Raw genomic sequence first — 22,274 nt, forward strand, 5'->3', positions numbered from 1 at the left:
ACAGATCGCTACCAGATGTCGCTACGCTCAATACTTACGTGGGAATCATTTCCAACATTATTCAATTATCTTTAATGTAGTTTTCTGGTAAACATTTGGCACAGATGTGTCATCATTCTTCAGTGAGCATAGCATATTCATTATGAACTATTAAGACCATATCAACCGGAAAATCCCTCAGGACTGGGTAATCGAAATCATTCTTAGTTTGTACATTTTGGTGTGAAGAGTATCTTTCTTTTCCTAAATGAAAAGAAATACTGATACCACGTCACTCACACACTTGATTGCTTACATGTGTACATCAAGGGCTTATTTTCAACAGTTCCAAGATTTGCACCAACCCAAACAATACCTTCACACCCCAAAGCTGTATGCAAATGTTTCCTCCACAATACTCCCCACTGTTTTTCTGCCTGCTGCCAAGTACAATTGTAGTATACTCTCAAATAGCAGGCAGGGAAAAATTATTAGTGCACTAAAGGTGTTTTCTCAGGCAGGACATCCTTTTCTCATCGTATAATCCTCTTGGTGCTTCACCTCCTTTTTTTGTTTTATTTCACCTCAGCTAACAATACAATGTAACGTCCACCCATCCCACCATTTATCAATTTTCTGCAGGCGATTGGGCTGGACCCCATCCCAGAATGATTTACAGAGATTTACAGAGTTACATGTTGTAACTCTGAATCTAAGATCACAGGGGAGCTCTCTATCACAGCTCCACTGACATAGGAAGAAAAGAAAAAAAATTGGGCCCCCGGCCATAACACTGAAACGATACCACAGTGTTATAGTGGGATAGGTTAACCCTGAGTGAGAGACTGCTTTCCTGCTATCCCTGCTGCAACGCAGAGGAAGGGCAGTCAGCAATGCTGCAAGACACAAACTTCCTAATCTCATTAAATCATAAGTATGTATAATTTGGACGAGGTAGAGTTTAAGAGCTCTATCAGCCAACAAAACAGCTATCTAGTGCCAGGTAAGACAATGCTAATTGTCCAACCTGGCACCCGCTCCTCTCTATAAACCTAGTAAGATCAAAGAATTGAGTTAATTACCTGCAGGACTTCAGAGATGAACAAAAATAGCATCATAACCTCTGACGCCTATCATTGCTGTGAAGTGGTTGGATTCATGATGTTGGGGTCAGTATTTGGCATTTGGCCCATGGACGCAACAGCTGGATAAAATATGTCCTTGATGTAATTGCTCCTGTGACCAAGCACAGTACCAGAACGAAGGAGAATCACCTGTGGCCCATAAAAGCATTATCCCCATAGACTTCCATTTAAAAAGACGTTTGTAAAAGTGTCGTCAGAACACCATGAACTGCAAACAAGCCAGTAATTTCTCTTTTTGATGTGAATTTTGTAACCCATGAAGGTTTGATATTTGTAAAACTAAATGAAGATTACTCAAACATACAGCTAAATTTGCAAATAAGCCTTGTGGCATTTGTGTCAAGTTACTTATTCTCAGTGGCTTCTCCTGTACTTTGGATAGTACCTCCTTTGTACGTTGCTCTGGATAAAAGCATCTGGCCAATGAATACATGTAAATGTACTGTAAATGACAAAGGCAGACCCCTCTGTAGTAAATGCTGCAGAAGAGGGAGTTCACAGGAAATTGAGTGACTCCTCTTTCCTTTTCAAAACAAAACATTTTCGCACATTCACCACAAACAGTCACCAGAGCATCTGATAATCCTACATGTACTAACCTGTTTCTCTCAGGATTTAATCCTTGAGAGCCTGTCTTCTCTGGGCCCTACGCCCATCATGTCATCTTTTTGGAACAAAAGTTAGCACAGTGCCAGAGGCAGGTACAGTGTCATAGTGCTGTTGGACACCGGATGCCTTGTAGCTTACTGCATTTAAATGTCTTCAGCAAAGAGGAGATCTGACAGGGAAGAGGAAAGGAGCATGTGGTCTTCAGTACATGTGTAGACTTGACACGCCAGCCCCCACCTGAAGACCTGGAATGCATGACCTCAGAGAATGGACAGGCACAGAGTCTCTGTAGCCTCCAACAGCAGTGATGGTTGAATGCAGGGCTGCTTGCTGATAAGCCACCATGGTCCAGTTGTTTCGCTTCTCATCTGGGGCTTGACGTTCAGCAGGATTAACAATGCCACATTCATTTCAAGTAGCCTGATGCGGCAATGTTCTTAACACCAGCTATTTGACTTCATCATGCAGATTTCGCTCGATTTCCATCAAGCCAAAACAAGAGTGGTTATTAGATCTTTACAGGGACTATTTGAGTACAGCAGCTGTACCCCCAAACATGTTTTATTTTTATTGACCAGTTTCCTATAAAGCTAAACTATGTAAAATGGTCAATGTTTTAATTTCATATGTTTTGTGTTTCATGAAACATATGAAACTGTACCACACCTCAGAATATGTGGTGTGGTACAGTTTCATATGTTTCCCGAAAGATGTCCCCAGTTTGATTCCCCAGTTTTGCATAACCTCCCTACTGTCTGCTTACAAATAAAGGCAAAAATTGTTCTCAATATTCAGATGAACTATAATAATAACATCTTTCTGAAATACCTCTTGGTGACAGACATCCGCTTCCTCTTGAAACATTATACGTGACTCCCTAACTCTGGTAAATGTAGATCTTTTCATTAACGTGGCAGGACACGTTTGCCTCGCCACTCCTAGATGTATCTTACTACAGGACCTGTATGTAAGTATTAAATGAGTAACTATTACCCCCAGTGAGCTTCCTGTAAGCATTGGCCTACATCTTTCACTAACCCTTCTCAAACATTTTTAGCTTCAGCTCACACAGAACTGAAGATGATAAAGAGAGGTTTCTAAGAAAACAGAAGAAAGTAGAGCCAAGTACTATAAAATCAATGTCCAAAGGGATGAGTAGTCCTGATGTTACACTCCACCTCACTGCAGAGCACCGATTGGGGAAATCCTTGGAAGAAGACCCACTGTTGTGAAAAGAGCACATACCGGCCAGCCAGTTCAGGAACTTGGCAATGCCTGATGTCCTGGTTGCCAATGTGAACTGATAGCAACTGAGCTGAAAGAGGAATAGAAGAACGTCTGATGAAGCCACTCTTGGCCATGCTGTTGTCACGGTTGTTGAAGGATCTGTGGATGAGGAGTAGGGCTGACACTGCCCTTTCTCAAAGACAGTATCCATCCAGTTCAGTGGGTTCGTCATGATTTGCTGAGCACATTCATCCAAAGTTTTTTTGCTCAAATATGTGAGGATTCAGAGGCTGCTGAATGGAACAAGACCACATCAACAGGCGCAGTTCATTGAGGCAGCCTTGTTTGGGGTTATGGATCAGATGCAAAGAATCACATGCAAACATCAACCCGGTACACACATCATTACCCCAAGGCTTTAGTCCAATGGGACATCAGAAGCACGAACAACATCCAGACAGCTGCAAGGTTTTAACATTGTGTGTGTGTGTCTGTCTGTCTGTGTGTGTATGTGTTGCAATGTTGGGCGGGGTGGGGGGTAGCAGAGCAGCGGGGGTTGTGTTGTTTGGGGGAGAGGAAGAGGATTTTTGAACGCCTTGGCAAAATGTTTTTTTCTGTATTCCATGATTTTGTTTTTCCTTTTCTGTGTGCTTTTCTTTCATGTGAAACTCTGACTGACAAAGTCAGAGATTGAATTATCTTCTGTTGAGTGTGTTTGTGCATGCAAACCATTGCATGAGACTACTGAATAAACTAGCTCCCCCTCCTTGTGTTTATCCCTCCGAGCTGAAGAGTTCTCCAAGAAAAAAAAATCATGAACCAATGGTAGGTTGTCACGTTCAGTACTGTTAAAGCAGTTGATAGGCAAAAACTCCCCTGCCTCTTGACCTTTTCGCACCTTCTCCTTTTTGCTACAGTAATTTCAGTCATTAGGTAGAACAAGAATTATCAAATGTCAAGAACAGTCATGTAAAAATAGGAACACACACTACATGTTTCAAGACATCTGAATTACATCATAATCCTAATTTTTATAACAGCTTTGCTCTTATGAGTCTTTGCATTTGACCTTTTTTCATATCTGCCACAATGAAAATAAACATTCACATTCTCAAAGTTTTTTAATATTAGGGCAATCACAATCCAATTACCATCTAATCTATTTAGCAAGCTTCAAAGCAATAAGATCAGAATGCAGATCCTGTTTTTGACGTCTTGCAGAAATAGTTTTTGGTTGTAGACATACGTTTTAGATTTACAGCACAAAGAAATGTTCTTGTACACTTCTCATTCACTGCTGGTGCTGGTCAGCCTCGGTTGATTTATGTCAAAGGTTACGTCTTTGGTGCCTGATTTAGTATGAATCATTGGTTTATATCAACAGACACTCCCAATCTGGAGTGTCTGTCGGGCAATAATTTCCTGAGTTTTTTCCCACAATCTATATCATCACGCTAGATCTGCCTTTTACAGGATTTCAGAATAATTTATCAAGATTAATTTATAAATACATATTCATCCTATACAGTTTTGTTATTAGTTTGATATCTGTTCACCTTCTCCACCGGGTTTCAAAGGTTTTCTTAAGCCTCTTAAGAGATTTTTTTCAACCCGTGGATGACCATGTAATCCATTTACAGGGTTTGTACATGGCAGCAGTCATATATGATTTCCATAGACAAAAGGACAAAGCCTTTAATGTGATTTGAGATGGTGCCAGGTTACTCTGATGTGTTTCATGAACAATCTGCTTAAACTTTTGTCATATTTGTGGAATTTACTTTGACCTATAAATCTTCCTCACAAACTCTGACTGACCCAGTAGTCACACTACATTAAAAACTAATGTTTTGTGACCAAGCATTGTCCAAACCCACAGATATGTATTTCAAATTCTCTTCAAGCCACAAAATTATGCAAAGATGTCCCAGGAAAATGTGCATGAAATGATGCCTGTGCATTTGTTTTTTCTATTTGTTATACAGCTATTGTGATACAGAATGATTTGTCCCCCTAAATTTGAAGCTCCCCTCCACTTAAAAATGTGTTTTACTTCTTGTTTCTTCAGCTGAATATTTAAACTTCACTTTGCAAAATGATGTTTTTACAGAGTTTGACATTAAGAGGCTGTTTTTAAATTCATCTGCTGAGAGTGGAAAGTGTCTCTGTTCTCATTGAAAATCTGATTTTAAGCCATGTACTTATGAACATGATTTGTCACATATGACTGTGTGGTTGTAGTTCTCATGGCAAAGTTACTGAGTAGGGAATGAAGTGATAGAAAGGTCCGGCAATGCGATGTTTCTTGAAAAAAATTTGCAAGCTTGAGGATGACCTCTCTGCACCTGCATCCCAGGACCCACGTACTGCACAATGAAGTATCCTATACTAGAAATCTATGTCAGTCCCCTCCCTCTGGATATCAGCCTGAAAACGGAGCCTGTTTGTTTTTCAGCGATTAGCTCAGTTGAAAGACATGAAGTGGGAATCCGTCTCTTTGTCTTTTAGTCAGCCTTTGATTTTTTTTCCTTCTCTGACCTCTTTTTTTTGTAGAAAACAAATTTGTTGAAGTTCAGATGCCATCAGGAACCACAGCATGCTCTCTAAAGTTCAAAGTAAGTCATTTCCTACGTAAAGAGGATAAAGAGTGTTTACAGATCAGGAAGAGGTTTACAGTAACTATCCAACTGCATCCCTCTGCCAAGGACACAGCACGTTGTCTCCTCTTTCTCTCTCTCTCTCTCTCACACACACACACACACACACACACACACACACACACACACACACACACACACACACACACACACACACACACACACACACACACACACACACAGGTGCAGAGCAATTCAATATTGAGTCGGGGAGGGCTAATGCATAGAACCATGTGCATAACGGTAACAATGTCTGCTAATGATTTAACAATATGAGAGTGTGCTAATGACAATAATGATGCACCAGGAATAGTCGCCTCCCAAAATAGAGCAGGGGATGGGTGTCATTAAACAGACTTCACAAAAAGGTCCTTTGTTTGGTGTGTGAGTCGAGTGTGTGTTTGTGTGCCCGCTAGTTTAATGACAGTGGTGATGGTGTGAGGAACGGGGGACGTTTACGAGACTGCTCCTGTTTTTGGTGTGTGTGGTGTCTTTGTTGGTATTTGTGCATGTGTGTGTCACAAGCACTGACGAATTAAAATGTTGTGAGCTGTTTTGGATTGTTACTATGCACTTATTGATATGTTAATTCACAAGTAACTATTTAGGAACCACTCTCTGTATCATGTTTTCAACTGACAGCGGATGCACAGCACAGGGAGCACTCACACACTCTTCCAGCAGGCAGATAGCGTCTGTGCAATATTACGTAAAATATTACGTAACAAAAAATTATGAAGGATCACAAATTGCGATTTCAAGTAAGTATAATAATTGATGAGAGATGTTATGCATGGTAATGTGCAGAGAACCATTGAGAGACAAAACAAAACTCACCCATTATCAGTCATTCTGTCAAATTCTCTTTCAGATTCCCCACTGGACACTGATCTTAATGGGGAAAAATGGGAAAAGGTGTAGTTTTTTTTTTTTTTTTTTTTTTTTGGGGGGGGGGGGGGGGGGGGGGGGGGGGGTGTGTCTTAAAAGTAGTAAATAAGAAGAACAGTCCCTTCAGTAAATTCAAGATACATAAACCAGCCAGAAGCTATTCAGTGGGTTGCTGCTGGACATAAGTGTTGCTGTATCTAATTGCTTTATGTTGCCCTAGAGATGGGTCTCTCATGGATGAAGCACAGACCAAAGCATGAGACAGGGGTCAGGAGCAATATAATTGTGCCCTTATGTCCCAGCCGGGATAAAGAGGATAAGAGTCTAATTTCTTTATTCTGTTAAATGTATGCATCACACAATATATGTATGTATTTTTTTGCAACATAAAAAACATAAATTATATTGTGCAAAGTAACTAACTATATAACCAAAAATGCATTATTTCTTGATGCAATTTGGCGGAAATATGAATTCTCACAAAACATATGTGGAACCAACACCTACCTGAATAGTTTTCATAGCTTACATGCTTTCACTGGAGGAAGCAGATGTTAGGGCGTGTATGCATCTTGTGTTTTACACTAAGATCCTGCAGGGGAGAACCCTGGAGTCTGAGCGATTCCCATGACAGCAGACCTCTATTGAAGTTTTACAGCACAGGGAGGACAGCTACTCTTTCGTCTCTGCGGTGTCTCTATGCGTACGTCATCAGCAAAATAACCAGAAAAGTATTTAAATGTTTACAGAGGGTTGAAAAAAACTTCATGTGAGTGTTTTAGTTGCGTCCAAACAGCAGAGAGGGAAAGATGCTCGTGTCAGGGATGTGATTGGTTGTCTGTGCAGCCTCCTGGCTCGTGGCTATAAAGCCTCGCACATTCAGTCTGTGCGTCAGCGCAGACGGAGCGGGGAGAGGATCCTGACGCACAGCCGGACGCGCTGGACACACCGGGAACTTTCAACAGTGGAACACATCAGAGAAAACATATTTACTCAAAACCGGACAAGCCAATTAGCGGAACTCTGCTGGAATACTGAAACTTTGAAACTTTGCTGTTGAGCACGCACAGCGCCCACGGTCCGGTAAGTCTAGTCTAAATGTGTGGAAGATGAATTGATAACGACTCCGATTGAATTAGACACAGCCTTGAAGTGTAAACTAGTAAATAAGTGGCTTGAAGTGTGCAGATGTAACCACAACCACATGACTTTACTTACTGTGAGTTTTTATACCGGCGAAAAAAAGTAGATTTGATATGATTTTTTGTTTAATTCCATCGCTCCTGGTTATTTTTGTTTGTTATTGTTTTTGTTTTGTTTTTAAGATTTTTGAATCTGTTTGTGAATTTATTGGCTCAATTAAAGTTTGACGATTTTATTCTGTGCGTAAGGATAAATAATTTCAAATTTGCAATGATTGCAGAACGACACCTTTGTAAGTCAGGATATGTCTCGCTCTGTTGTTCATACAGCGCAGTATTTCAGATTTACCGCCATTAAAACTCATTCTGTCGTTCTGGAGTTTTATCATCTATTTAAAGCTGACGTGTTGGACCGTAGGGCTTCAGAGGTGCTCTCGTACCATGACAACATCAATAATTTCATGCGGTTACACAGATGAAAATAGAAGACCTGCATTGTTGCAGCTCGAGACATCACAGTCTGATAGTGCTGGTCTGTCTACACCAGTCACACAGTTTGCACACTTTCTCAACTTCACGACCTACAGCTATGTGCACCTTGTGCATTGGCCTCACGCAGGGCAATGTGGCACATGATGGATGCGTGTCGCTGGCCTCACAATCACATATTTAAATAAAAGGACTGAATCTGTGCTCACTGGCTTTTTGTCTTGGATAGACAGGATGTATGGGCTTTGTTAGGATTTGTATGGATTTGTATGGATTTGGTAGGCCACTTAACTGCAGGGAACCAGCAGAAAAAAACAATTTCACACTTCAACAAAAGAATTTAAAATTAAGCTATAAACTAAACCTGTCACATATTCAGGTGCAGTGAAGCTAAAACTCATTTTGAGTCATCTATCTTTATCCGTTCCCATCCTTGGGAAAAAAAACTGACATGTTGTGCTGACATGTATATTGGTGTTTGTTTGCATTTTGACTGCCATACGGTATTCCTATTATGAACATGAGGTGTTCCTGTTATTCCAAATGGAACATTTGGGGGACAAAATAACAGAAACACCTTACAATGTCAACATAAAAAATTGGAGCCTCAAAAACCCATCTGTGACTCGATTTCAACAAAAACATGATATGTTTTTATGTGTTTCAGAATATGTTGCTTTGACCTTTATGCTGTGTGTGTCATTGTGTCCTAGATCATAGTGTTCTTGTTCTTGTTGTGTTTATGAGGCTTCTTTTTGGGAGTTTTACATACAACTGAACACATGCTAAAATTTCCTGAAATATTCTGAAATTGGCGACAGAAAAAGCTGAATTATTATTGGTTAAGAAACTTCATGAAATTATCCAGCCAACTCAAAAACATTGGTGATAACATTACAAAATGCCATTCCAAAACTTAATGTGGTTTCATCCCGACTATGAAGGCTTGTATCCAAAAGAAGCATCCATATGAAAACAGACTAACGTACTCTCCAATTTGTCCAAATTGAAGAGAATCCTTTTTTATAAATCTGCTGAAATTTCCAATTTCAACTGTATACTTTGGATACTGTATATTCTTAGTTATTTGCTGCTGTGGATCCACCCTCCCGACATCTTCCTGCCATCTCTGTCTTACTGTCCTCCTGCCTTCAGGTCACTCTCATGACTCCTGCACTAAGGGCATACCTCAGCTATCACTTTTTCCCCTCCTCTGAGTTTGCCTTCCCGGTGCTTTCCTTTTCCTCCTATTGTTCCTCTAAACAGTACAGTAGATCAAGCTGTCATTCATGGTAATCTTGACCTTTTTTATTGCCATTTTGTTCCCGCAGTTCTGTGTTTTTTCGCACTTTTTTCAACAAGCCCCTCTTCCTGCACGCAAACACACATTTTCAAAGTCAAAAGTCAAAGTCAAAGTGTCTTTATTGTCATTATATTGTGAACAATACAATGAAATTAAAGGTGCTGCTCTGTTAGATCCCCTGCAGTTTTACTCAGCCAGTTGCCAACGCTCCACCTCCCTCTTTCTAAGATCTGGAGCCAGCAGAGCTAAAGGTCAGCAATGGTTATTAAAGTGAAATCTATTAGATTAAGGGGATCAGCCCAATTAAAACTCGGCTTTCCAATTAGATCAGACAATCCTGCTCTAACATAGCCTAATGAGCTACCGTCTTGTGTAAGAGCAGGCCAGCACAAAGGCATTATTGAGATGATAGGGAGGATATGAATGGAAGATGGCCAAATTTTTCAAAACTGATTTCTTGTGATATGTGTGTGAGTTCATCCATGTGATTTTGTCTTTGTGTGTTTGAACAGAACAAGCCTCTGTGTTCTAGAGTCGAATGCAGCAATCAATGGTAGTTGTGTTTGAGAGTCTTTGTGTGCATGTGTGTGTGTGTGTGTGTTTTTATGGTGTGTAAGTGGCTCTGAATGCAAGTGTAAGGACATGCTTTGATATGTTCAAAAATGCTGTTTTAGATTAAGTATTTGTCCACAAACCTTTGCCTTTCCAAACCATGGTGTTTGCATCTGTTCAAAGATGGAGAGGTCATTGAGTGTGTTTGTGTGCATGTGTGCATGTGTGTGTGTGTGTGTGTGTGTGTGTGTGTGTGTGTGTGTGTGTGTGTGTGTGTGTGTGTGTGTGTGTGTGTGTGTGTGTGTGTGTGTGTGCGTGTGTGTGCATGTCTTTCTGTCTTTGAGAGAACCAATTCAGTTGAAAGCAAAGTGAAGACACTGCAGCATTGTGAGGACATTACGGCCAGTCCCCACAACTTCAAAGAGTAATTAGAGGTTTATTACTTGGTTTTAAGGTGAAGGTTAGAGTTTGGGTTTAGGTTCAGTTTAGGGTTGGATTTAGGCATTTAGTTGTGATGGTTAAGATTAAGATAAGGGGCTAGAGAATGCATTATGTCAATGAGTGTCCTCACAAAGTTATAAAGACAAACATGTGTGTGATTGTGCACCCTTATAGTGTGTCTCTACAGTTATTGTCGCCATTGTCAATCAGCTCATTTATCTTGAGAGATGCCTCTGGGCATTCAAGGGGCTACACATTCTTCTTTGGAAGCACACAGTCTTGGTAGAGTCGTCTGTAAGAGAAAGAATCTCTGTCTGAAAGACACTCACTAACTCACACTGAAGCACTGTTTCCTGTCTAAACTCTAAACTCTAAACTCTAAACTCGGTTATCACTATTCGTCTGTTTGGTCTGTTTTATCTTTCACCACCACGCTCTCGTTCTGTTTTAGACCGGGCGATAAACTGATGACAATAATTATCTTGATATAATTTTCATTGATAGAAATATAACAAATGTTTGATAAATGTCCAACATAATTAAGGTAGGTAATTTAGTTAGCTAGCTATGTTCAACACACAGATGTATTTTACCTGAAGTATTTTACCCAGCGACTCCTGGTCCTTTGGTCAACTGGGAAGTGAAAGAACAACTCCTGTCATTGACTATTGTTCATATTTTTCCGGAAAAAAAAGGGGCTCATGGTGGTCCAGTCAAAGGGAAGCAACTCAGGTACTCTGTTATATGTTCCATTATCACTAGATGAGGCATAAACATAAAGAATAGCTAAACATGAGACACACCTAACAAAAGAGAGCAGGAGAGTCAGAGGCAGAGAGTGAAACCTAGCTCTAAGCTAAAGTAACTTGCAGATCTGAATATTTTGTAAACAACTGTGGGATTAACGAGAGAGTTACTAAAAGAAGGGGAGAGCTTTGAGTGTTTGAGCAGAACTAGTGTATGTTTAAATAAACAGCAGGTAGATAACTCATCTTGTGAGGCAGCTGGATTTGCAAGATCATGTTTGAATCTATCTTGCCAGACATCAAGTAATATATGCTTGTGTTCGGACTAGCATCCGATCAGCATCCCATGAGGATTCATGCATGATTTTGCAAATCCAGCTGCCTCACATGGTAAAACAGTGATAGACAGTAAACGAGGGTTCATTCTATCACCTGCCAAGTGTTTTTTGAAAGCGCCTGCCATTTTAATGATTCAGTGTAACAAACCATATGGTGTGTCAGGTTAGTAATTAGCCACTGTAATGAATAAAATAGCTAAATTAACTGAGTTGAAACAAGCAAAAACACTACCAGTAGCAATAGTCTACATGTGAAGCGTTTAAGAGGCATCTGTAAAGAAACTGTAAAGTTTGTTACTGGACATGTACTGTAGTCTGAGCCACTTTACAGCACTTGATTTTTCTATCAAAATATTCATTTTGTGAAGGAAAAAGGCCTAAAGAAGGGTTTTACTCATGAATATTTTCATATTAAGAAAGCTATTAACAAAAAAAGCCCTCTCTGAAACTTTGCATTTACATGACTGTGTATTGTGTTGAATTAATGATAATTGTATAAAATGCCTTTATGATGGTGCTTTATGGATGATAGTGTCAATAAAGAAACAATTACAAACACAAAAAAAGAAGATTTTATCATTATAATTGTTTTAAATGTTCAACCTCAGATTTATGAAATGTTCCGCTGTTTGAAAAGTGTTTGTCAAGTTCTGACCATAAAGAATAATTTAAAACAACAATTGACGTTATTTCAGTAGCAAAAATCCATAGTTAATCTTGTAAATAAGTTTAAATAGAAACAATGGTTTGTCATTTATTGTGACAATTTTAGAACTCAACTGAACATTTTTATGGTAATTACATTTTTGGCCATATTGCCCAGCCCTACATTTTGATCATACAATTTTTTTCATTTCACTATCAGTTTATCTTTTGGTTATTTAAAAAAAAAAATTAAATTAAGTTGTTAATAAGTTTAGACTATATATAACAGGGGGGGAAAATTACCATAACATTTCTCAGATTCCAAAGACGTGTATTCAAATTGCAGTTTATGTCCAACCAACAGTTTAAAATGCAAAGAAATGTTAAGTTTACAATACAAAAAAAGTTTAAAATACAAAAAAAGCATTTTTGTGTGTTTGTGTTTGTACCCTACATATGTAGCCTAGATATAAAACTTGTGAAACCTAAGATGCCAGACAAAGACTGACATCAGCCTCAAATGTCACGTCATGTGTGGCTGCTGTTGCTCTTTGTCCATCACCAAAACTAAAACAGTTTGGAGTGGTTACAGTAATCTTTTTGTTGTTAACAAATGAACTCACAAGCCTTTCCAGTTCATTAAAGTATTAAGTATCACCAGTTCAGTAAATAATCCCAGCATGCATCTTGGAAAGCCTGTATCACCATTTTTCTAAACACATGCAACTGCTTTCCTCTCTGTGTGTAACATCATGGTTTGTTCATTTTCTCTGCAGGACAAACAAGTTCTGACGCCGACCAGCGCTGCCAGGCCCACAGCAAGGCCCAGTGTGTGATTATGTGTGTGTGAGTGTGTACTTGAAGACTGCTGTGTGACTTTAAGTGAACAAGCGTCTTGCTGTGTGAGTGCAAGGCTCGTGTGAAGATGAGGGCCGTTGCTCTGCTGTGTCTCCTGATGGCCATGGAGGTTGGAGCCTCTCGGATCGTCCGCGATTCCAGGGGTGGGATTGAGGCTTCAGAACCTTCCAAGAACAACGCCTCCATCCAACTTCCACCCTCACGGCCAGGTCGACCCCGGGGATCCTTCCCCCCCATGTGCATAAAGCCTACGGAGATAAAGTACGCCTTCAAGTACGTAAACACCATCGTGTCCTGCCTGATCTTTGTGGTGGGGATCATCGGCAACTCAACGCTGCTACGGATCATATATAAGAACAAGTGCATGAGGAATGGACCCAATGTCCTGATTGGGAGCCTGGCACTGGGGGACCTGCTTTATATTATCATCGCCATCCCCATCAATGTGTTCAAGGTAACCACGTTCATCCAGGTCTCAAAGACAAATAACTTTTTGGAACTGTAGAACACACTTTCATCAGTTATGTAGCGACTAGATAAGAATTGTTCCATTTGTTTGACGTAAAATCAGAAGATGTCTCGTAACATAAAATCTTGACTCAACAATTCAAAAACAGAACTTAAAATCACTCAAATTAATTCAATGTATTACACAGCCCAAGGCCTGTGTTTAATTTACTAGCCTATGACTTTAATCTAAAGTAATCTCCCTGTACTGCACATTCACAGCTATGGATGAGTTGTTAGCAGTGCCTTTCTTGCCACATTGTGCGGTTAGCTGTGATTTACGAGTTTCAGGGTGCTGTTTGTCTCTATGTTCACTGAGTTCTGTGTGGTTTTGTTGATTTTCTTTTTTTAGGATAGACTGTGCAGACTTTACCACAACAACTGCAAGGGACCGTTCAACCTTAAAAACCTAAAAAATCAAAAATAAAAGCAGATGTGAGCCAATTGTTTCGGAAAAGTGGAGTGTTGGAATTTTAGGAGAAACTACGCCTTTGTTTGCTTCACTTCCTTTTCGTGTGAAGCCAGATGTACCAGTCATGCTGTAAATACAACTGTGTGCCAATCGCAGGTTCCAAACAAAAAGGAAGAAAACAATATGTAAAATGTGTTGTACTTTCCAAATCTGATAGGATTCACTTTGATTGAATGAAGCTAAGACGCTCTGCTGCCTTATCAAGGAAAATCAGAGTAATAGTCACTCTGACTCATATTTCCATAGCTTTTAAGATCCTGTATTTCTGAGATTTTTGTCCAAAGTTGCAACTCAAACCGTAATGTTAAATATGAGGTGAGTGGGTGTATTTAAGATAATGATAAGATTTAATGAAGAAAAACGTATATGTATGTGCTGAATTGATGACAGGTGTGGATTTGTGTGGGGTGTTGGAAGGTAATTCTTTACTAGAGAAAATACTAGATCTGTCGACTTATACAAAGTAGATTTGTTGGTAAAGACACTGTCCTGATGCTGAACTGATTTGAACCCCACACCCCCTGCCCCCTTCCTAAGAGGAGTACACTCTGTTGTTGGTTTTGGCTTTGGCTGCTGTAGTAATAAAGGAAGACACAAGGAAGAAAGGACCCCGAAATGAACCCTGAAGAATCTGTCCATGTGTTTACACAGGTGACACTCCCCAAATGTCTCTAACTACAAATCTCTTTCCTCTTTGTGTGCCGTGCAGCTAATAGCTGAGGACTGGCCCTTTGGGGTGTATGTCTGTAAGTTGATGCCCTTCATACAGAAAGCTTCGGTGGGCATCACCGTCCTCAGCCTGTGTGCCCTCAGTATCGACCGGTGAGTACAATCCCACTCTACACACACACACCTGACACTTACTAGAGCTTAACACAGCTAAAACATGTTTGTGTGCATGTGCAGCTACCATGCAGTGACATCATGGAGCAGGGTAAAGGGCATGGGGATCCCACTGTGGAAAGCAGTGGAGGTGACTCTGATCTGGCTGGTTGCCGTGGTGCTGGCAGTTCCCGAGGCGCTGGCGTTTGACATGTTGGAGATGCCGTACAGAGGCAACAAGCTGCGCGTGTGTCTGCTGCATCCAGAGCAGAGCAACGGCTTTATGAAGGTAGGCCCTGGTAGGATTAGATTAATTACATGTCAGCAGTTCAAATTCACCTGTATTGTATCACCTCATGATTGGCTTTATACATAAAAAACATAAAACCATAAGCTGCAAATTATCAATGTTAAATGAATGCAGTGAAGTAAAATATACATTTCCCTCTAAAATGTGGAAGTCTAAACTAGCATAAAAATGGAAGTACTCAAGTGAAGTACAAGTTCCTCAAACTATCATACATAACTATCTCTGAATTGTAAATGAACAGAGCCAAACAGGCATTGAAAAAAAGTGATTTGTGCTCTCTAATTAATTTAGTGAGCACAGAATATTAATATCTTACATTCAGCCACACTAGGAGTCTGCAGCTATGCTAGCTGCTCTATGAGGCTGTTTGTAGGCACAGCAGTTTTTTGAACTAAATTCTTGACTGTCAGCATGCTAACATGCTCACAATGACAATGTTGATGGATGATGATGTCGATGCAGGTTTACCATGTATACAATTTTAGTTTAGGTCTTTTAACCTTTGCTAATTGCTGAGACTGATGGAAATGTCATTAAATTGCTGGTATTTGGTCATAAACAAAAGTATTAGACATATTTAAAGTTGGAACTCAAGGATCTCATTGGGTTTCATCCTCTATATTCCACAAATGTCTCTACAAAATTGAATGTAATCCATCAAACAGTTGTTGAGATATTTCAGTTTGGACTGAAGTGGTGGGCCAGCTGACATTGCCATCCATGGAGCCACATTGCTAGAGTGGCTAACAAATTAGTCTTGACACCTTCTGGGCTCTGTTTAATTTGAAAATGACAATCTAGGTTAAGGATAAAAAAACTGGAACGTATTCACATGGAAGTATGCGAGATCATAACAGCTGAAGGAATGTCTTTAACAACATAATAAACTCAAACAGCTGGATAATTCCATTTTCCTCAAATGATGATCAAAATAACTTCATCCCTGCAGAATGTAATCAAGTATCAATTCACAATGTTTGATAGGGATTGCATGTTATCATTTCCCCACAGGCGTTTGGCCAAAACATCCTGCACATTAGATTTCTGATCTCATCTGATTTAGATCTCTCTATTAAGGCTCACTTGTGAAAAAAACAAAACTTGGACTTTGCTCAGGCTGCACCTGATGTTACTTTTCAAGTTCCGAAGTCCTCGGACTGCTTCACTTCAAAGCTTAGCGCCCGATCGGCAACAAAACAACTAGTGTGTTTCTTTAATCAAGACTTCTTTTTTCAAGCTCTGCCAACAAGAATGAGTCATCCTGAGAAATGTAATACAATACATACACACTGCATGCATCAACTAAATGTGACTGTTTCTCATAATATTTATAGTATGTTTATGGGGCTGCACAGTAAAACGAAAATGTAAAGATATTTCCAGTGTGTGGAAATCTCAAGTTTATTTAAACCAGAAGGCCTCAAAAGAAATGTGGACATGGTAGAAATGAAGTATAAAGCTTCTGCTAAGTCAGTGAAGTGTAATTTGAGTTTAATGTCATTAGCAGAATAGACATAATTCAGACTGAGCCAGTTGTGTATTGATTTCATTGAACACATGTCTTCAATTCACTCAAAACTAAACGTTCCAGCAGGGCCTACAAGTACAACGACCACATGAAGTCTTTACCCAATTTAACATATTAATATTAACATAGTTGAACAAATTTTAAGTTCTGGAAGTGTACTAAAATCTCTCTATATTCAATCCATAACCAGCTGTTGCAATGTCTAAAATCATGTTGCTTAGAACAGGTAGAACCGGTAGTATTAAAAAGATTTTGCAATTCTTGCAATTGTATATATATATGTACATACATACTTACAGTTTATATACACAGTATATGCGTGTGTAATCATTGGCATTGTGTAGGGGTCTTACACAAAAATAGATCATATTTTTTAGAGATTCTCATTGGGGGTTTTTTTATTTAGTTTTTTAGTAAAAATATTTCTTAAAACATTTTGCTGTTTGTACTATCATGCAAATTAAAAAAATCTAAGATAAGACATTCAAAATAAGTCATCAAGTGTTTCAGAAAAAAACACATGACTTTTAACTTTATATGTCTGCACAATATATGTTTTGACAGGACAAAGTCAAGAACACATTAATAAGAAACATCTGTAACCTTGTTTGTAATACAGCATTTATGTTGTCATTGTGGATTCTCTGTTCCAGAGCTTTCTGGCCCGAAGGCTGCATTCCATTGCTGGAACATACTTGCCGTATGTTGTACACGTTGTATTTACTGTTGCACATTTTGTGAGCGGGTCTTTTCTTATTACAGTTCTACCAGGATGTAAAGGACTGGTGGCTTTTTGGCTTCTACTTCTGCTTCCCACTGGCCTGCACGGGAATCTTCTACACGCTCATGTCCTGCGAGATGCTCAGTCGCAAAAAAGGCATGCGGATCGCACTCAACGACCACATGAAACAGGTATACATGCAAATTCAAAAACCACTGTAACTATAATCTGAAAACCTTGAAGCCACCCAGTAGCATCAATATTTGTCTTTGTCTGTGTAGAGGAGAGAAGTGGCGAAGACGGTGTTCTGTCTCGTGCTTATTTTTGCTCTCTGCTGGCTGCCCCTTCATCTCAGCCGTATTTTGAAGAAAACAGTCTATGACCAAAATGACCCCAACCGCTGTGAACTGCTCAGGTAGGCACGTAGATACCGACGCAAATACACTGCAAACTGAATCAAAACCCATTGTTCTCTGCTCTGTGGCTTCCTGTGGCCTTTGTTGTAAACGTTGCCCTCTTCCCTGCCAGCTTCCTGTTAGTGATGGATTACATCGGCATCAACATGGCCTCCCTAAACTCCTGCATTAACCCGATTGCCCTCTACTTTGTCAGCCAGAAGTTTAAAAACTGCTTCCAGGTAAAAATGTATACACACGCACAAAAAAAAATGCTATTCCTAGAAAACAGAGTCAGCAGAAGGCTATTAAAGGGGACATGCTTTTTGTAATTTATGATGTTGGATATCCACAGTATGTTTAACATGGTCAAAGTTCCCAAACTTGAGGTGAACATATGTAAAAATGCTCCCTGCAAGTCACATGCCCTGGCCTCAGCCTGTTCTAAATGCTCTGTTTGCACAATTACCTCTACTTCCTCCCTATGACGACATCAGATTGTTTGAGAAGGCACACAAAGGGTCCGTTCAACTCCACGTGTGGAAAACCTTTATTTTAAGGTTTTCCACACGTTTATGTTGTCCACTTGCATAATTCAGATTGGATTTGGGCTCAGGCTAAACTGAGGGCTGCATGAAGAGCCAGTATAAGATAAATATGTTTTTTAAAGCAAACATATTCTAGTAAAGCCCCAGTATAAAAATATGGACATGATACATCCTCTTTAATAACTGTCCCCTTTAATAACTGTGTGTGTGTGTGTGTGTGTGTGTGTGTGTGTGCTTGTCTCATAGTCTTGCTTGTGCTGCTGGTGCTACAGAACGTCTCCTCTGGATGAACGAGGTTCAGGCGGACGGTGGAAGGGCTCTTGCCACGGGAATGGACTGGACCGCTCCAGCTCCCGCTCTAGTCAGAAATACACGAGTTCTTCATAAACACACACCCACACATTTATCACACATCTCCTCTGCCAAACCCACGTTCCCATCAGCTCCTTTTACGGAGAAACAACGTTGTCACTGCTAAAAGACCGGCGATCAGATCCTTCTGAGGAGGGGAAGATGGAACGAGGTAGAAGTCATTTTTTACAGGACTCACAGCAGACTGCAAGACTGTAATAAAAAGATCGACCCAAAGTGATGAACGACGTAACAGGACTGTACCTGTTCGTCCTGTAATACCAACTGCAAACAAGTATGAAGCTACATAAATCTGTTCATACTCGACACTGAGGCTTGTGTAGAGCACTAAAAGTCTCTCAGTGGACTACTATAGTAAATACATTTATAGAAAATGTTTTTTTAAGCTACATGTAAATTTATGTACAGTATTATTTACATGCAGATTGCAGACCAATTATTATATTTAGCCTTAGTGCTTCATTTATGAATAACAGCACTGATGAGTATTACCTGTTGAAGCTTTAATACCTCACGGGGAAAGATAGAGGGAAAATGTGACCCTGAGCTATTTTCCAAAAAGCCTCAAAGGTGCAAGCATTTTAATTTTCTTTTAAAGGCACAAGCACGTTCTCACTTACGAACAGTAACTTTTTTATCTAGCCATCGCCTGCATATTGTCATCACTCAACACCCATGTGCCCTGGTGACATCATACCAGAATAAAATGGGCTCCAGTCATGTGGGGAGTCGAACATCGGAAATCTTTTATCTGGAAATCATTGCTGCTTCAGGTCATGTGGAGGGCAGCTGTTGTCCGAGAACGTTGACAAATACCAGATGATTCCCATCATGCTACACAGAGGAGATCATTATTAGCACTTGTATTATTGCAGTAATCGTTCTGTCGTTGAGTGGTCTCCGATTCCACTGTGTAAAAAGTCTTAATTTCAATGTAGCTTCTATTTTTCTCAGAAAATATCAAACACATGGAGCTTATTTAAACCTCCACACGGGGTGATCGGTTATTATTTTCAATTATTTGACCTCCATCAGTGTGTGGTCATGTTACAGAGATTCCTATGGCTGGAAACTACTTTGAAGAGCTGCTTAAGAAATACATTTTCTAAAACGGACCCCTTTAAAAGCTTTCCGAAGGTAAAATAAATTATGTACAGCTGGGTGTTTTTAAGAAGTGAATGTTCTTTTTAATTTTTATTTCTCTTACTACCTAATGAGCATAGAAATCATTTAGACGTATCAGTTCTTTCCATTAAATATAGTGGTCCAATAAATGCAGGTCAAATTTATTATTGATTTAATCCATCAACATTTCGTAAAGGAGAGATACAGGAAATGAATTATGTAGTTGGATGGAATAGAAAAATGTCCCCAGCATATTATTATAACTTTAAAGTTAGGACATGTAGCTAAAGCACAGCACTCACTAGTCATGTACTTGTGATAAATCTTGTGATGCCAACATATCAAGGAAAACAGTTTTAAATCATTTGGGAAGACCTGCTCATTCATGCAATAAATCACCATGAGTCATGCGTTAGTAAAGTATTACTTAAGTATATGATGTGTACCATTGTTACGAAGTGTTCCCAAAACTTTAAACCTAAATGAATCAAAGTTTTTAACACTGTTAGTAGTGGGCTCATACACTGATGTACAAGCAAGATTAATCCATTTTATGTGGTGCTTTTTTTGCTCTCTGTACATCGTGACTAAGATATGGTGTAACCTCACATACTGTATGTATCTTCTATATTACACTATTTAAAAATGTGTTTTTTACAACCTAATTTGGGTTCAACAGCCAGACAATTGGCCTCATGCAAGAATATTTTTGTATTTTTATCCTAAACTTTTTTTGGTGAGATTTGCTCTCAAAGTGTTCCAAGTCAGATTCAATGTAATTACATAACAAATTTAGGAGCGTCAGTAGTAGGAGACCCAAAGTAATTAAAAAATATATAAATCCAGTTGACGTGTTAGCAGAGCAGCTCTGGGCTGTGACAGAAATAAGGAGGGAATGCTTTGATATGCTAAAATGTCTTTCTAAAGCAAAGCAGTCCGTGTTGGGAGGTGGTCATGTTACAGTCACAGACAATATTATAGTCTAGGTGAAGTTACACTGTCAGCTGCAACACAAGAGGATACTGGACAGAGAGCTGCAGAGAGACACAGAGACAGCTGTTCGAGTGAGAAAAGTTTCCAACAACCAATGAAATATCGAAGTTGCTCCACCGAAATATGCCAATAAAAATCATGAAATCTAAAAAAAACCTTTTGATAAACATAATATTAATTTTGCATTAAATGTGTTATGTTAATTTTCGTATCATATTTAAATGTGAGGCATTTCATAAAAGACTGGATTTATGTTTAATAAATGAATAGCCACTGTATCACTAAGAGTTTGCAACAGCACTCAAATCAGCTGATCATGCAGTATGTGACTCACTAACTCATCGTATCTATTTAAGCCATCTTCGCCCTGTTTTTAGCTGCATCTAAAAGAGACTGTGCTCTAGGAGATCTGAGCAGCTTTGCAAGTATAGGACCACCAAGCTACACATTAAGAGGTAATGTGAGGTTGAACTGAAATGTAATGTGAATATTGGCCCTGGTGTTTTGAATTACATTTATATTGTATGTATTTGTTGAGAATATGCAGTAATAAATATTATTTTATAGCATTGTGTCGTTTTAGTTATTTACTGACCAACTACAGTATAGTTCATTAGTTTGGAGTCATTCCTGGTCACCAGTGATATGATCTCATAGTTGCTGACATGATGTGTACATGTTACACAATATGGTGGGGTGAGTTTTCAGTTGTTGCTGCGGTTTGCTAAAGAATAGCCCAAAGGATTAAACATGTTTTAAAGGTGCAGTGTGTAGATTTTAGTGGCATTGAGTAGAATGGACTTGGTAGAAATGGAATATATGTCTTCCATTAAGAGGAAAAGGACTCTGTAAGAAGGAAATGGATATAAGGAGAGAGAACTGGAAAAAAGAAAACAAACCTGGACTTGTCTTTGTGTAATTCTGCTGTATGGATGACTATAAATGAGATTATGTCTATGTATGGTTTGCAACTCCTTTATGGAGTTCTTGTACTGCATTGTATGTCTAGAACACATTATACAGGATGTAATGTGTGGAAGGAATTATGTATTTTGATATCAATAAAAAAAATGATATGGAATTAGTGTATAATAATATGAACATAAGTGTTTACTTTAGAACAAGCACTTAATATTTAAATAATCAGCAGGTCCTCTTCCACGGAGTCCACCATGTTACAATCTGCTCCAAATATTTTTCATTATAAAAACAAGGCTTTAGATGTATTCATTGCACAAGCATAAGATTACATTTATGAATGCTTAAACATTCCTCGTCTTTCCCTTTAAAAGCCTACATCTGTTTTATGCCAGTGCAAGCTTGACAGAAGCGAACATAAACAACTATTTCTGCTGTTGAGTGCCTGTCAAAGGTTAACCATTATGTCATGGTTTCCTGTTTTTCTAAGAAATCTTACTTTTGGTCTACATCTGATTTCAAAGAAAGATAATCAAAAGAAAAC

The 22,274-nt window shown here is 39.2% G+C and overlaps 1 protein-coding gene across 1 annotated transcript; it reads left to right on the forward strand.

Annotated features, from left to right (window-relative positions):
* Positions 1 to 7,414: 7,414 nt before the first annotated feature.
* LOC133985931 (endothelin receptor type B-like) lies at positions 7,415 to 21,439 on the forward strand. The gene is made up of 8 exons (XM_062425679.1): positions 7,415 to 7,588; positions 12,938 to 13,473; positions 14,708 to 14,820; positions 14,905 to 15,109; positions 17,421 to 17,570; positions 17,661 to 17,794; positions 17,908 to 18,016; positions 18,569 to 21,439. Exons 2-8 carry the CDS (start codon positions 13,087 to 13,089, stop codon positions 18,707 to 18,709), a joined length of 1,239 nt encoding a protein of 412 aa, XP_062281663.1. The 5' UTR covers positions 7,415 to 7,588; positions 12,938 to 13,086; the 3' UTR covers positions 18,710 to 21,439.
* The last annotated feature ends 835 nt before the right edge of the window (positions 21,440 to 22,274 follow it).

Source organism: Scomber scombrus, chromosome 9 (assembly GCF_963691925.1).
Source record: "Scomber scombrus chromosome 9, fScoSco1.1, whole genome shotgun sequence".
Lineage (NCBI taxonomy): Eukaryota > Metazoa > Chordata > Actinopteri > Scombriformes > Scombridae > Scomber > Scomber scombrus.

Coding starts and splice junctions, on each gene's coding strand:
- LOC133985931 (XM_062425679.1), top strand. CDS start 13,087: ATGAGGGCCGTTGCTCTGCTGTGTCTCCTGATGGCCATGGAGGTTGGA. Junction 15,110..17,420: donor AGAGCAACGGCTTTATGAAG/GTAGGCCCTGGT, acceptor TTCTTATTACAG/TTCTACCAGGATGTAAAGGA. Junction 17,795..17,907: donor AACCGCTGTGAACTGCTCAG/GTAGGCACGTAG, acceptor CTTCCCTGCCAG/CTTCCTGTTAGTGATGGATT.